Source organism: Acanthopagrus latus, chromosome 16, assembly GCF_904848185.1.
Source record: "Acanthopagrus latus isolate v.2019 chromosome 16, fAcaLat1.1, whole genome shotgun sequence".
NCBI classification, from domain to species: domain Eukaryota; kingdom Metazoa; phylum Chordata; class Actinopteri; order Spariformes; family Sparidae; genus Acanthopagrus; species Acanthopagrus latus.
The window spans coordinates 17,435,601-17,449,449 of NC_051054.1; the positions used below are offsets into that span (position 1 = coordinate 17,435,601).

Here is a 13,849-nt window from a genome sequence, read left to right on the forward strand (position 1 = left end):
GTTCTAATGTAGCTTTCTGTGGAGCAATATAGCCTTCATCCACAAATGGACTCTCGGTTTGAAACAGGGGCAACTCTGGCTTATTAGATATTTGATGGGGCGCTATTTTTACAACAGCATCCACTTAGCATGCAAAGGATGGAGACAAAGTCTCTAAATGAGATCTAGGGAACACAAAGAGGGAAGTGAAGACAGAAAGGTTCGGAATGGAGTTAGAACAGCAAGCAATGGGCTCTCTACAGCTGCTGGCACTAATGAGGATAATTACCCCAGTAATAACATTAGCCTATCTGAGGGAATGGAGGGGAAGGACAAGTGACTGTGTTTGTGTGTGTGTGGGTGGGTATGTGAGCGTGTGTGCGCGCGCGTATGGTTGCTGCATGTGTGTGTGTGTGTGTGTGTGCGTGCATGGCAGTGCGTGTGCCTTTCCTTCTATCTCACTCGCAGTCTCTCCCTCATTCCCTGAATCTCAATATCTCTTTGTTAGCCCACAATAATTGTATTTGGGCCTCATATCCGCCATATCAGATTCGAGTTTGTACAAGGTAATTAGCAGGGGAAGGGAAGCCTCCACACCAGGAGGACAAATGCCCCCATGACATCATTCTGGCTCCACTCAGGAGGGGGAAGCTTTTCTCTCTCTCTCTCTCTCTCTCTCTCTCTCTCTCTCTCTCTCTCTCTCTCTCTCTCTCTCTCTCTCTCTCTCTCTCTCTCTCTCTCCCCTTCTTCCTCCTCTTCATCTTTCTTGTCGTTCAGCTGTCAAAAAAGGAACACTGAATAGGGGCAAAGAGTGTAGTGGCGAGCGAAAGTTGATGACATTGAAAAAGGAGGAGGGCCGGGATTAAGAAGATAAAGAAATGAAGAGAAGAAGGAGAGATAAGGGAGAGAAAGGGGTGGAAAGTGATTTGGGATGAGATGGAGGGCTGTGTTTTTCGCCGCAGGCCCGTAATCTCCAATCAGCTTTGACTAACAGACAGCAGGGGAAAGTTCCTCGCTGTTAATGCAGCTTGCCATTCAGAAGGAGCTGGTGTATCCAGCTGGGAGTCGGGGGATGAGGGGAGGATTAACTGGCACTCAGGTGGAGAGAGATGAAGAGAATCAGACGGGGACCCTGCGGATGGTCACACCCTCCTCTGCTCCATCCATCAGTCAGTGAACAAATGTACAGTAGTCTGTGTTTTCTGGATGGAGTGATGAGAGCAGGAGGGTGGGCTTGATCTCTTTACTTTAGGGGTGACTCGTGTGTGTGTGTTTCTAATTATAATTTGTGGCGTTTATTTCAATGAACTGTTGTAAAGATCAGTCAACAGCTTCCCTTGTTATTGCTCTTTTGATGGCTTTATAGTTTGCAATTAGCAGCCATGGCCAAGAGGAGGAATATACCAATGTCCAAGGAGTTATTGTTATGATTCAGTTAATATGATTATACAAATTTAGTCATTAACAAGAGTGATTTATCTGTGTGCCATGATACAGTAAGAAGGTAATTAAAAGCATATAATGTTTAATTATAATGAAGAGTTTACAACTGTTGCAGTGTAAAAAATGTAAGCTGATCCCTTATGTTAGTATAAACATATTTTTCCTTCCTTGTTGTCTGGTCTTATAAACTGACTTAAATGAATCCAAGCTAATCTCCAGATGCCAGCTGTCCATCACTGCCGTCTTCCAGATGATCAAAGCGCTCCGTTTTCTGCTCAGCAAGGCCTTCCGTCTCCACTGGAGAACAGATAAGAAACGTTCTGTGTGAGAATACACAGTGTCGCTCTGCAACTTCAGCTGTTGACTGAGATGAGCGGGTGCCCAAAGACTCACCCTGTGTCAACACTATGAGCTGTGCTGATGCAGATGTTTCTCCAAAGGAATTGTGGGAGATGCAAGAGTAGATCCCTGTGTCAGAGACGTGGAGGCCCTGTATCTGAAGCCAGGTGGAGACAGTGAAGCGCTGGGGACCGCCTCGAGACTGAAAATAAAGGCTAGATTAAACCTCAGCATATAAGGTAAGAAATGTGTATAGGATGTATGAGAAGTCAATTTAGCACCATAAATCATTACATTATTGATGATACACTAGCACCAGTATTGACACCCTGTCTTCCGTGATATAGTCCATTGAGGAATACAATCTTGAACTGTTTTGTTTTTTGCCAGTTTAGCAATTAGCAAGTGCGTGACTGTCTACAAGTGAATGATGGCACAAGAACACATTGCTGTGTGGGTGTTTAAAAGGAGACTCATTTCCTTTTTGTTTACCCCTGTTTCATCTCTGTTGTGAAAACAAATTTTGAAGAGGAATCACTTTGTGTGATTCTATTTTACCTTTTGAATGCTTGTTCAGTCATTCCTAACACAGAATCCCTTGTGATTCTCATCTATAATGTCCACCATCTGAAATCACTCCAGTGATTTAGTTTTACACTTCTACAAAGTTGGTGTTCTCACAAAAGACAGAATGGTCAGACTTGACTGAGTGATTTTTAGTTGCTTGTGTGCAGCTCTAAAAACACTGAATCCAACATTTCCCATAATGCAACTTAGTATTGTCTTTTATGAAATCACGAGGGCGTTTCTTTCACTTTGGAAAGCTCACTCACAGCTACAAAGGATGTTATACAGTTTTCACAGGCTTAGAAGTACTCCTCATGATAAGAAGTAACTGAATTTGATGTGTAAAATCATGTGAATGTTGCTTTAATCCTAAACGTCTCTATTTATTGAGCTAACTTGGACAAGAGCCCTACAAAATCCAGAAAAACGAACTGACACAAAACGACACAGTTTAATCAAAACCATACACTATTAATGCAAATTTCAATCATGCATAATAACTAGGCTCATATCAAACCTGGACAGAGATGTGAGGATCATCTCCTGGCAGGAAGTTGTCACTTCCTGTCTTCCTCCAGCTGAGGTTTGGAAGAGGGTAGGCGGAGGCCTCACAGCTAAACACGATGTCATTCCCGGTGTAGTTGGACAGGTTTCTAGGAACTTGAACGATGCGGGGAGCTGCAGCAAAAGAAAAGGAGCACCCCAAGGTTCAATACCAGTACCCCTAAAAATATTCCCTATCAAGACAACGATACACAAGCACTGAAAGCTTCAAAACATGAATGTTCCTAGGCTGATTATCTGTAATAAAGGAGAGCAGTAACCAGAGTTGCAAGGTCCTCTTCCAGTGAGTTTGATGGTTGTGTTGCTGCGGCTGCCAGCCTCTCTCATCTGGCAAACATTTTGGTAGGTCCACCCATCTGAGCCGCATACAGGACCCTTTTCCTGACAAACACATGTAGGCTCCGGCGCTGCCTTGTGTCCCCCCTTTGGCATTTTCCTCTGACAGATCAGGCCCTCTCCACAATTGCCATAGAACTTCTGTGCTCCATCTGGGTCACACTGCTGCCCCTCCACATTAGCACACTGTTCACAGCATCCACAGTGGTCCTGCACCCGACCTGCCGGGCACTCGCCAGGGACTGGGGGGCAGAGGCGCTGGATGCACTCCCTACAGCCCTCGCCTTCTTCCCACAGCCGCAACCAACCACGATGCTGGGGTGGCAACCCAAGGGAAGCGTAGAGCCATACACTGAATATACAGACACACAGGCAAAGCTGAGTCATGCTGCTGACCTGCATCAGTGTACAAAGTCAGAAATAAAAATTCCTGATGTAGTCCTGGTTGTCTGCTGTTCTCTGACAGTCAAAAAGTCACATGCTGTTCCTCCTCTGAGTTTGAAATGTTTCCTCCTGTCTCCTTTCCTCTGTCCTCTTCAGAGCGGTCAGATTGGTTTTTCGTTATTATTACCATGTACCCCTGCTGGATTATTTTGCCATTTTGCTTCCCCTCTTGAGATTTCTTCATCAGCTCCAAGTCCTTTCTAACAAAGAGACGACATTTGCAGAGAATGAAGTGGGCAAAACTTCTCTCATCTCCCTTCATCTCTAAGGTATCCAGCAGCGTCTCATCTTTCTTTCCTCCCAATTCTGCTGCCTTTCTTCATGTGCCAGTGTCTCTGGGCAGGGCAGGAATGGCAAACAGGCTTCAGAAATGGCACAGGATATCAAAGAATCCTGCAAAATCTGCACATCATAGAATCGCAAGGGAAACCAACAACTGTTCATATGAACATTAATATCCCAGTGTATATTCAACAAGTATTCTTTAACATACAAGGATCTGAAAATAAAAGAAAATGCATTTCTGTTTCAGTAGCTCTCCATCTGGTGGAGTAGCGTGAAATTCCTGATGATTTCATGATGATGTGTGTATTGTGTGTGGGAGAGGAAGGAAATAATTTAAAGATAAAATCAGGTAGAGGTAACTTTTTCTCCAACTCACTAATGAAGTTTTTGAGCTCTATGTTTGTCTGTGTGTCAGTGTGTGTTTCTTTCATTGTATTAACTCTATTATTACCTCAGTCTCGGAGTACTGATACTGGATCCCTTTTTCCACCATCAACTAATTAAGCCAATAATGCTAATGATTTCCATCTAAGATCTTCCTTTCTGTGTACCCGCTTTTGTAAATATTATTCACACTGAAAGTTGCAGTGCTAAAATGCTGTTTATGGGTCAGGTCAGGAAAATTGTCAGCCTTGGACTTTACACAGCAGCGTCACTGATTAGGAACTGAAATGGTGGATTTTGCTTATTATTCTCTTTGTTTGTTTGTTTGTTTTTTCCATCAATCTTTCAAATTTGATGATAGTTTCAAGTTTGTATTTGTCACATCCATGTCCTACTCAACATTTCTCTACATCATGCAGTGAAATGCTTAATGATACAGCGATAACATTTTATAAAAATTGCAATTTGGATCCGACTTTAGTTTAGTGTAAGTTTTTTTGTTTGTTTGTTTGTTTGTTTTTTTAGCTGTATGTTTCACAAATAAGATCACACTTCCTATCAACTGGCTGAATTGGACCTGATGGTATACACCAGCATATTGTAAATACATCATGTATTTTACTGTATAAAGCTTTACTGCCTGTAAAAGCTCAGGATGGCCATGTTCAGTAACGTGGCACTTTTCATTTGCCTTCCGGTAAACTCTGAGTGAGACTACACAAAGGTGTCCACACAGCACACTCACCTCTCTGTTTGAACGACCAGGGGCGTGGCTTTACTGGAGCGCTGTCTGACGTCTCGGCATGTGAGGCGCTCACGTACTACGGCGGAGACTTCACAGGCGACATGAAAACAGCGATAATGCAAAGAGTGAATCCGTCTGTACTTCAACTTAAACACTGACATTTGAGTTATGACAGGATTAACGCGAGTCTGTCGGTTGTTCTAGTTATCATACAAGGTATGTACATCACTCAAAATCGGTTTGCTGCGCTCGCAGTTCGAGCTAAAGCAAATTAAACGTTGTGTGGTGCGATTTTAGGAGTGTTGGTGCTTTTATTATGAAAGAAGACGCACAGGAAGTCTTGCGTCAATCATTTACTCGACGCTGTTCCACGTTCACAGGAAGTAAAGAAATGTCTAAAGGAGAGAGGGGAAACTTCGCTGGATGAACTGACAGAAAAACCTTCATCCAGTCCTCCAACTCTCTGCTTCTCCTGATCTGACTGTTGACGCGGGTACCGGGAGTTTCGGTAAGTCTTTTCTCTGACACCCTCAGTCATTCAGTACGACGTGGTCTTATTTTGACAGTTTGTCTCAGAAGTTTGTCCCAGGGGTTGGGCTTTGGTTTTGTCTTGATTATAAACTACCAAAGATGCAGTGAGTGCGCGATGAGAAGCCTACTTCTCCAAACTGGAATTTCTGATCAAGACCATTATGAATCAGTTTGTCTTTTATTGTATAGTCTTGTGTCGAAATCCAAGAATACACGAGACACGTATTAAACAGGTGTTTAAGGGAAAATTGGTGTAAAGGACGTAGCCTGAATGAGTGTATACTGTAGCAAACTATATTCCCATTCAGCATTCAGTAGTGGCACGTGCTGCGTTCAGGGCAATAACTTTGAATGGACATGAGTCATAAAACGTTTATAATGCAATGTACTGGTAGGTTTCAGTTCATTTAGAAACTGTACAGACTCAAGCACACACCCTCAAAATATGTTAATGGCTCTCAACAATGAAAGGTATTTAGTCTTGAATACACTGACGTGGCCAGTAGTGGGCGGGTCCCACATCTGTCAGGTGGGCAGAAGAGTTCAGGTGTGCTTATAGGTGCTCACACCAATAGGATTTCCTGTTTCTCAATAGTGTGTTCTCAGGTTATAATGAACGATCACAGTGTCGCAACTGAGATCATATAACCACAATAGGATTGTGAAAGACGGGTTGATTACGTGTACTACACTGTGTGTTGTGTTTGCCAGGTCCAAGAATGGCAGAGAAGGTGCTGGTCACAGGTGGAGGGGGCTACATTGGGAGTCACTGTGTGGTGGAGCTCATTGAAGCAGGTTACGAGCCCGTCGTGGTCGACAATTTCAGCAACACTGTAAGAGGTAAGCTCCCTGACTGGAGACACAGGCTGATACGTGACTTGATACGTCGTCACAAACTTGGCTGTTCCAAGTGTTTGTTTAGTGTGGTGATACTCACTTTGTGTGTGTGTGTGTGTGTGTGTGTGTGTGTGTGTGTCTGTGCGTGCTACTTCCTTTGGTGAATGGAGGAGAAGGGGACGTGCCAGAGAGCATACGCCGGATAGAGAAGCTGCTGGACACCAGCATCGAGTTTCAAGAACTTGATCTTTTGGACAAACCTGGCTTGGACAAACTCTTCAAAAAGGTCAGAGAGTTAGAGCACTTGACTTTCTAAAATGAATGGTATTGAATGCATATAAGTAGACCTTGTCTTTGGTAGATGAAACAATCAGTCTGATTGAAGCAACAGTCATTTTTGGCAGTAACATTATTCAATACTTAGATTTAAGTGACTGTGTTTGTTTTTTTCTTTTTAAACAAAAAATGTCCCCGCTGGCTACCGTACATTCTCAGAAAATACATCGCACTGAAAATGGGCAATGCTGTCAGAGACTGTATCGGAAGTTTTTCCACATGGGTCATGCCCATCACATCTCACTTCATACCTACCTGTGTTTCAGCATTCTTTCTGTGCAGTGATGCACTTTGCGGGTCTGAAGGCCGTTGGGGAGTCGGTGGAGCAGTCGTTACGCTACTACAGAGTCAACCTCACTGCCTCCTTGAACCTGCTTGAGGTCAGTTTATCATCTGCTGATTAAATCTGCACTTTTCGTTCCGGTCATCCCTCTGAGCTGATCGTTATTTGCACTAATCTTCATCTTTGTTCGGTGAGTGCATGGCCGTGTGTGTTCATTTAATTCTAACGCCGCACACCGTGTAACCTTTACTGTGTGGAGCTCACCATGTCTGCAGCATTTATACTAACTCCTCAGACTTTTGTGCGTGTGTGCTTTAGACTGCTGTTTCATCGGCTGCTGACCGTATGCGTGTGCCGTGTTTGTTTGCATCTGCATGTGTCTCAGGTGATGCAGGCTCACAGGGTGCACAATCTGGTCTTCAGCAGTTCAGCCACGGTGTACGGAGACCCTCAGCGCCTCCCTATCGACGAGCAGCACCCAGTGGGCGGCTGCACCAACCCCTATGGCAAGACCAAGTTTTTTATTGAGGAGATGATCAAGGACCACTGTAAAGCGGAGAAGGTATTGATGAGAGTGTGGAAGGGCATTCAGAGATGCAAAGAAACATACGCAGTATATATGTGATGTCTCATGATTGCCTCTGTGTGAGCAGGACTGGAACGCAGTGCTGCTGCGTTATTTCAACCCAATCGGAGCTCATTGCTCTGGCCTGATTGGAGAGGACCCTCAGGGTATCCCCAACAACCTTCTGCCATATGTCGCCCAGGTACATGAACTGTCTGTCAAAAGAATGTTTAGACAAGAACATGCAATGTGTAATCCACTGTGTGTTACCTGCTGTGAGTAATTAATCTCCCTCATAGGTTGCCATTGGGAGAAGAAAGTGCCTGAGTGTGTTTGGGAACGACTACGACACCCTTGATGGGACAGGTAATGGATAAGACCTTTAAATGCATTGCTCAGATTTAATTATTTTGGGGAGCAGTGCTCTTAACAACAAGTAAACCATCATATATTTCTTTCTTTGTCTCGCTAGGTGTGCGGGATTATATCCACGTGGTCGATCTGGCAAAAGGACACATAGCAGCTCTGAAGAAGCTGAAGGACGACTGTGGCTGCAGGGTACGCTTGAGCAATCAAAAACACATTTGTAACACATTTTTATTCATTTTCTAGTTCACTGGATGTTCACATGATTGAGGTATTTATGGGAGTTCTGGCATTGTGTGCATGTGTCATGTGCATTACTGTCTCTATTGTCATAGGTTTACAACCTGGGAACAGGGAGAGGCTACTCTGTGCTCCAGATGGTGAAAGCCATGGAGAAGGCATCAGGGAGAGAGGTGAGTGACAGAAGTTCTCTTTCCTCGCCAACGCAAATTGTCATAGTATTGTGTCCACCTTAATGACTTAAAGTAACCATAATATGTTATGTTATTTTGTGGGTGCCCAAGCTGACAACGACTATGAAGGTGGCCGGCCTCTGACCCACTGAAGCTCTCCCAAACCTACCTTTCATTTTATTTATTCATCATATGAATAATTTGTCCTCTCCATAGATTGCGTACAAAGTCGCCCCACGCAGGGAAGGAGACATAGCATCATGTTACGCTGACCCCCGTCTAGCCGAGGCTGAACTGGCCTGGAAGGCCGAATTTGACCTGGAAAGAATGTGTAAGCCAACCTGCAAGACTCAAGATTCAAAAACATTATTGTCCATTAATGCTGGCAATCATTTAAATTTGTCTCTCGTTGAGAGAGATAAAGAAAAAACATATAAGACATCAGATGTGTATATAAAAAGACAACACAATACATATAGTATAATCAAATTGTAAAAATCATTTGATTGTCTTAGATATAAGGAATATATAAATAATTAAATGTAGTGTGTGTGTGTGTGTGTGCGTGTGTGCGCACAACAGAGAAAAAGAGAGAGAGAAAGAAATATTTTCCCACAATATCCTTGATGGTATTTTTTCTTATTCCTCTTCAGGTGCGGATCTGTGGCGCTGGCAGTCCATGAACCCCACCGGATTTTCCAATGGCACAGCCTCTTGATGCTGCCTCAAGTTTTTTCCTCTTCTAAATCACTGGGCCAAAGCAAACCATCAACTTCCTCATCTTTGCGTATCACATAAACAAATGAATGAGACCTTCAGGGGAACTGAATGTTTTATGTTTTATCATGTGTAATTTTCTATTTTGTCTTATACTAATGGTTTTATTTTTTCTCTGATTACTGTTTACATTAGGAAACATTTCAAAATGTATTTTAGGGGCTCTGTGTGTTGTTTTAACAATGGGTATTTTCCTCAATAATGTATTGTTTTGTGAGTTATAACAATGGAAGAATAAATTAATTTTCTTACTGAGGGAACTGAAGCCTTTAATTTCCACTCCATTATGAAACTGGCCCGATTCAAACAATTGTGCAGTTTGTTTTAATGATTGTTACAATGTTGGCCACATTATGAGATTAAATGCTTTTATTAGAAGGAACCAGTAAGAATGCTGAAGTCAACGAAACCATAAATATGATGAGCTTGCAGTAAAGGAGCATTACAGTTGCCTTCAGGAATAACAGAGTGATGCCATGGCAGATGCAATAAATGCCAGCATGAGACAGTCAAGTTTAAAATCCCTACAGAATTACTGTACAAATATTGCTGTGGTATTAAGGCTGTGGTTCAATATCAAGATTCTGTCCGTACAACTCATTTAAACGGGACACTAGGGCTTTAAATGGCTCCTTGAACCCTCGGGCACCCAGTTAATAAACACCCACGTCAGCACAGTGCTCCAGTCGCTTTAACCGGGTTTCGGTCTTTAGGGCTGAGCAGGAAGTGCCTGACTGTGGACCCTGGACGAGAAAAAAAAAACAGAGCAAAGAAAAAAAAAGGCAAAATAAATTAAAAATGGATATGGTGGCTGACTTGGGGGCGAATAGACTCTATCGGGCGCCGGGTGAATCGAGTCACCAGTGAGTATCGATGGATTTTGTCAGTGGTATCACGGCGTGGGGCGTAAGCGGGTCCTGCCGACACCTCACGCCTGGGAAAGAGTCGCTGGGTTTGGGCAGCAGGCAAATCCTCCCCGCTGCTCGCTCGCGCTCCGGACCTCCGGCGAGAAGTGGGGGTGGTCTTGAGGATGAAAACGGGCGTGTGAGCGCCTCTTCTCCCCGGCGCGATACACTGTTGCGAATATGTCTATTTATCAGCTCGCAGCGTGCTCAGTTGCTGGAGGTTTGTGTCTATTTTTCCATTGTGTGCTGGCTGGAGCCTGAAGTGGGCGTCGCTCCAGGACAGACTGGGCTGCTCTGGTGCGCCGCTGCCCGCTTTCCTCTCGCAGGACTGCAGCACTCTCCGTGCCGTTTTTGTAGGTCGTGTGTAATGTCTGAATTAACGCGGACTAGCTCGGGCAAGATGTTGCACTTTTGGTTTTCTCGTGACATGAGGAGCGCAGAAGAGTGTTGCGGGCGGGGGTTGTCGGGCGCCGTGGAGCCGGTCAGCAAGCATCACGTAATTAAAAATGACTGCGTGTAATTCAGCCTACATGGGGATGGTAAATAGGGTACTATAGAAGGAAGAGAACTATTCTGCAAAGGAGGTTGCGGCAATTTCTTTTTCCCCTTCGGATGACATGTCCGGGTACAGTGTTTTATTTCCTCTTCCCATCATTCTGGTGCGTTTGTAACATCAGGCGTTTCTTGCGTGCTTAAGCTTCCCTCAGGGATGATTACAGGGTTTTGTCACCCGATGCTCTCTGACTGGAGTCGGGTGTAGCCCATTAGAAGAAGATTGTGATTGAAGGCGCGTTCGGCCAATCACAGTGCAGATTGAAGTCCGGAGGGGGTGGGCCGTCTGCGGAGCTGGAGATGGTCCAGTGTAGAGACAAAGACTGGGGGGGATAGCTGATCGACAGGGTGTTACTGCTGTGTTTGTTGTGTGACCTGCAGTTAGTATTTGGGATCTGTGGCACAGTCATGTATCCAGATAAGCTGACAGTCATGAGGTCAGGTGTCCTATGAATCACACTGGAAAGGTGCATGTTTCTTTCTTCAATATGTAGAATTCACATAACGCTATTTATACACATGGGCTCCTATATTGCTAATTGGGGATCATAATGATGGCGGTGTCTCAGTGTCAGTAGTGCATGTCGACATGGTCTTCAAGGCATCTATAATTGTCATGATTGCCATGTTGTGATTTGTCATGTTGTCCCCCTGCAGGCAGCCTCAGAGGTGGTTCAACGCCGCTGACATCACGGTGGCTCACCAAAGCAACCTGCTGAAGCAGCTCAACCAGCAGCGCCGCCAGGAGCTCTTCTGTGACTGCAGCGTGTTGGTGGAGGGCCAGCTCTTCAGGGCCCACCGCAACGTCTTGTTCGCCAGCAGCGGCTACTTCCGCATGCTGCTGTCCCAGGGGCCAGACGGGCTGTCCGACTCTGTCAGCGCCACCTTCGACGTCTTCAGCCCCGAGACCTTCACCGTTATTCTGGATTTCATCTACTCTGGCCAGCTGGACCTCTCCAGTCACAATGTGATCGAGGTGATGTCTGCAGCCAGCTACTTGCAGATGAACAATGTCATCAACTACTGCAAGAACTTCATCAAATCCTCCTTGGACATCAGCGTGAAAGACGAAGACAGCGAGCGCTGCATCAGCTTGTCTGAGACTTGCAGTTTCACCAGTGTAGCAGGAGATGAGACCTCAGAGCAGCAGCAGCAAGGCCCCAGCTCTGTGAGCCCACCACCAGCACTTTGGACCCGGGACAACTCCAGATCCCAGTCTGGGTTTATAGGCAAGGACTCTGAGCAGGAGGCATCAGCCTCAGCCCTAACAACTAACCCAAGTAGCCCTAGTGATCCCAACGCAGAGGCGGATGACCTGCAGGACCCTCATGACCCGCTGTATACCCTGCCTGGATCAGAGCGCCGGAGAAGTAAAGGGGGAACCAAGAGGAAAGCACCCAACAGTGCTCGCTCCAACCAGCATGAAGACCTAGACATCCAGGAGGCGAGGACACAGAAGGCTGAAAAGGCAGAGGAGCTGTATGCTACTCTGCCACCTATTGTGGGTGTTATTGGACACTTTAACAAAGGTGAGTTGGACTGTATGTGAGAAAATGGGAAATCAATAGCTCTTTTACCTTTCAGAGAAGTGAGAAAAGAAATAACGCACTACATCACGAGCAGGCTGACACGAGTCCAGCCCTCAGAAGCAGCCAGAAATAGTGACGTCCAGGGAACAAACAAACAAAAAACTCTGAACGGTTTCTATTCCTCTTTGCAGATTCCAACCCTATCATGCGCTTCAAATGCCCCTTTTGTACACACACGGTGAAGAGGAAGGCGGACCTGAAGCGCCACTTGCGCTGTCACACTGGGGAGAGGCCGTACCCCTGCCAAGCCTGCAATAAACGCTTCACTCGCCTGGAGCATCTTCGTAGCCATTTTGAGACGGTGGGTTTGTTTGCAACCAGCAAGGGAAACCTTAACTAATAAACTGTCATTTGTGATTAGTTTAACAGCGTCAGAAGCATTGAAATAGTAACATAACAAGTACTAAACATACTTACATTTATATGTTTTGCATTTATGTTTGTTTGTTTCTTGATCCTTCATAGATCCATCAAGCCAGGAAGCTGGTGTGCAGGAGGTGTAAGTGTCAGGTGACAGAGGATACCGGGCATGTGGTGTGTGAGGGCACACGACGCTACCGCATGTGCACTGCGTGCATCCAGGAAGTGGGTTGTGATGACATCCCCATGGACAGCCTAGAGGGGACCAATGATGAGCCGGCCCTGTTGTTGGGGGTGGATGGGGAGGAGGAGGGGGACACCAAGAGGAGCTGGATGGTAACTGATGACGACGACCTGGCTGAAGACTCGGGGGCCGACCTCATCATCCAACAAGTGGACGACAGCGAGGAAGAGCTGCAGTGAAATTGAACCAAAGTGTGTGTGTGTGTGTGTGTGTGTGTGTGTGCGTGTGTGTGTGTGTGTGTTTGTGCGCAAAAGCCATGCAAGAGAATTTATGCATTCAATATGTGACCCACTCATGTAAATACACACATTTATGATATATTAGTTGTCTATTAGTTCAATGCAACTGTTTAATCTTTACTTTCCATGAGATTGTTGACCTTTGTGACAAAGTGGAATGCTTTTTGTCAAGCTTCTTAAAGATATGCAGTATCCAAAGCATGCATATTCAGTGTTTCCTTTGCTCTAAGTATAATAATTATATGATAGCTCTTTCAAAGATATTTTTTACATATGCATGGAAGACAAGCTTTGCCATTCTTTTGGACTCTCTGCTTTGATAAAAGCTGGCATCTGAGCAACACAAAATGACAAGGACAAAATAATGACTCTGCTACTTCCCCACTCCCTGTGGGGAAAGTCAAGAGCAGACGCTTTTTGTTCCAGTGTTCCACAGTTGCAGTGCTTTTCATGATTACATTTCATAATGATATGCACTATGATATAAAGCCAATTATAATTTATTTGTTTGTTTTTTTACTTTTTGACACATTAAAGATATTTTTTATACATGTCTGTGTCTATCCATGTCAGTTTCCATGGAAAGTAGGGTGAACTTTCATAATGTGAGACATTTTGCATTTCAGACTTTTGAAATAGTTTGCAGTACAAAGCAAATACATTAAATCCACACCTAGTGCCATTCTAATTGCATCACATAGCTGCGTTCCCTAATCCTAACAATTAGAATAACGAATATATAGTATATTTACACCTCATTATGATT

At 44.7% G+C, this 13,849-nt stretch overlaps 3 protein-coding genes across 9 annotated transcripts; 2 read left to right on the forward strand and 1 right to left on the reverse strand.

The window, feature by feature from the left end:
* Positions 1 to 1,486: 1,486 nt before the first annotated feature.
* LOC119004931 (kazal-type serine protease inhibitor domain-containing protein 1-like) lies at positions 1,487 to 3,630 on the reverse strand. Its single transcript, XM_037072264.1, has 5 exons — positions 3,625 to 3,630; positions 3,153 to 3,543; positions 2,846 to 3,006; positions 1,816 to 1,963; positions 1,487 to 1,719 (listed from the first exon to the last, which is right to left on the reverse strand). Exons 1-5 carry the CDS (start codon positions 3,628 to 3,630, stop codon positions 1,631 to 1,633), a joined length of 795 nt encoding a protein of 264 aa, XP_036928159.1. The 3' UTR covers positions 1,487 to 1,630.
* Positions 3,631 to 5,284: 1,654 nt separating this feature from the next.
* On the forward strand, positions 5,285 to 9,449 carry gale (UDP-galactose-4-epimerase). Of its 2 annotated transcripts, XM_037071900.1 has the most exons (12): positions 5,285 to 5,302; positions 5,467 to 5,594; positions 6,329 to 6,457; positions 6,628 to 6,740; positions 7,057 to 7,170; positions 7,459 to 7,635; positions 7,727 to 7,840; positions 7,938 to 8,004; positions 8,111 to 8,196; positions 8,340 to 8,417; positions 8,634 to 8,748; positions 9,071 to 9,449. In XM_037071900.1, the coding sequence occupies exons 3-12, from the start codon at positions 6,337 to 6,339 to the stop codon at positions 9,133 to 9,135; spliced, it is 1,050 nt and encodes a 349-aa protein (XP_036927795.1). In that variant the 5' UTR covers positions 5,285 to 5,302; positions 5,467 to 5,594; positions 6,329 to 6,336; the 3' UTR covers positions 9,136 to 9,449. The 2 variants fall into 2 exon arrangements, with proteins under 2 accessions (XP_036927795.1, XP_036927794.1); XM_037071899.1 differs by lacking the exon at positions 5,285 to 5,302 and having other exon boundaries at positions 6,625 to 6,740.
* A 118-nt stretch (positions 9,450 to 9,567) lies between these two features.
* zbtb8a (zinc finger and BTB domain containing 8A) lies at positions 9,568 to 13,634 on the forward strand. 6 transcript variants are annotated; one of them, XM_037071895.1, is made up of 4 exons: positions 9,568 to 10,724; positions 11,309 to 12,180; positions 12,372 to 12,541; positions 12,706 to 13,634. In XM_037071895.1, the coding sequence occupies exons 1-4, from the start codon at positions 10,717 to 10,719 to the stop codon at positions 13,021 to 13,023; spliced, it is 1,368 nt and encodes a 455-aa protein (XP_036927790.1). In that variant the 5' UTR covers positions 9,568 to 10,716; the 3' UTR covers positions 13,024 to 13,634. The 6 variants fall into 6 exon arrangements, with proteins under 6 accessions (XP_036927790.1, XP_036927791.1, XP_036927793.1 ...); XM_037071896.1 differs by having other exon boundaries at positions 9,568 to 10,452; XM_037071898.1 differs by having other exon boundaries at positions 9,568 to 10,319.
* The last annotated feature ends 215 nt before the right edge of the window (positions 13,635 to 13,849 follow it).

Coding starts and splice junctions, on each gene's coding strand:
- LOC119004931 (XM_037072264.1), bottom strand. Junction 3,007..3,152: donor AAGAGGACCTTGCAACTCTG/GTTACTGCTCTC, acceptor CTTTTGCTGCAG/CTCCCCGCATCGTTCAAGTT. Junction 1,964..2,845: donor ATCCTCACATCTCTGTCCAG/GTTTGATATGAG, acceptor CTTTATTTTCAG/TCTCGAGGCGGTCCCCAGCG.
- gale (XM_037071899.1), top strand. CDS start 6,337: ATGGCAGAGAAGGTGCTGGTCACAGGTGGAGGGGGCTACATTGGGAGT. Junction 7,171..7,458: donor CCTCCTTGAACCTGCTTGAG/GTCAGTTTATCA, acceptor CATGTGTCTCAG/GTGATGCAGGCTCACAGGGT. Junction 7,841..7,937: donor TTCTGCCATATGTCGCCCAG/GTACATGAACTG, acceptor TCTCCCTCATAG/GTTGCCATTGGGAGAAGAAA.
- zbtb8a (XM_037071893.1), top strand. CDS start 9,993: ATGGATATGGTGGCTGACTTGGGGGCGAATAGACTCTATCGGGCGCCG. Junction 10,058..11,308: donor CCGGGTGAATCGAGTCACCA/GTGAGTATCGAT, acceptor GTCCCCCTGCAG/GCAGCCTCAGAGGTGGTTCA. Junction 12,181..12,371: donor TATTGGACACTTTAACAAAG/GTGAGTTGGACT, acceptor TCCTCTTTGCAG/ATTCCAACCCTATCATGCGC.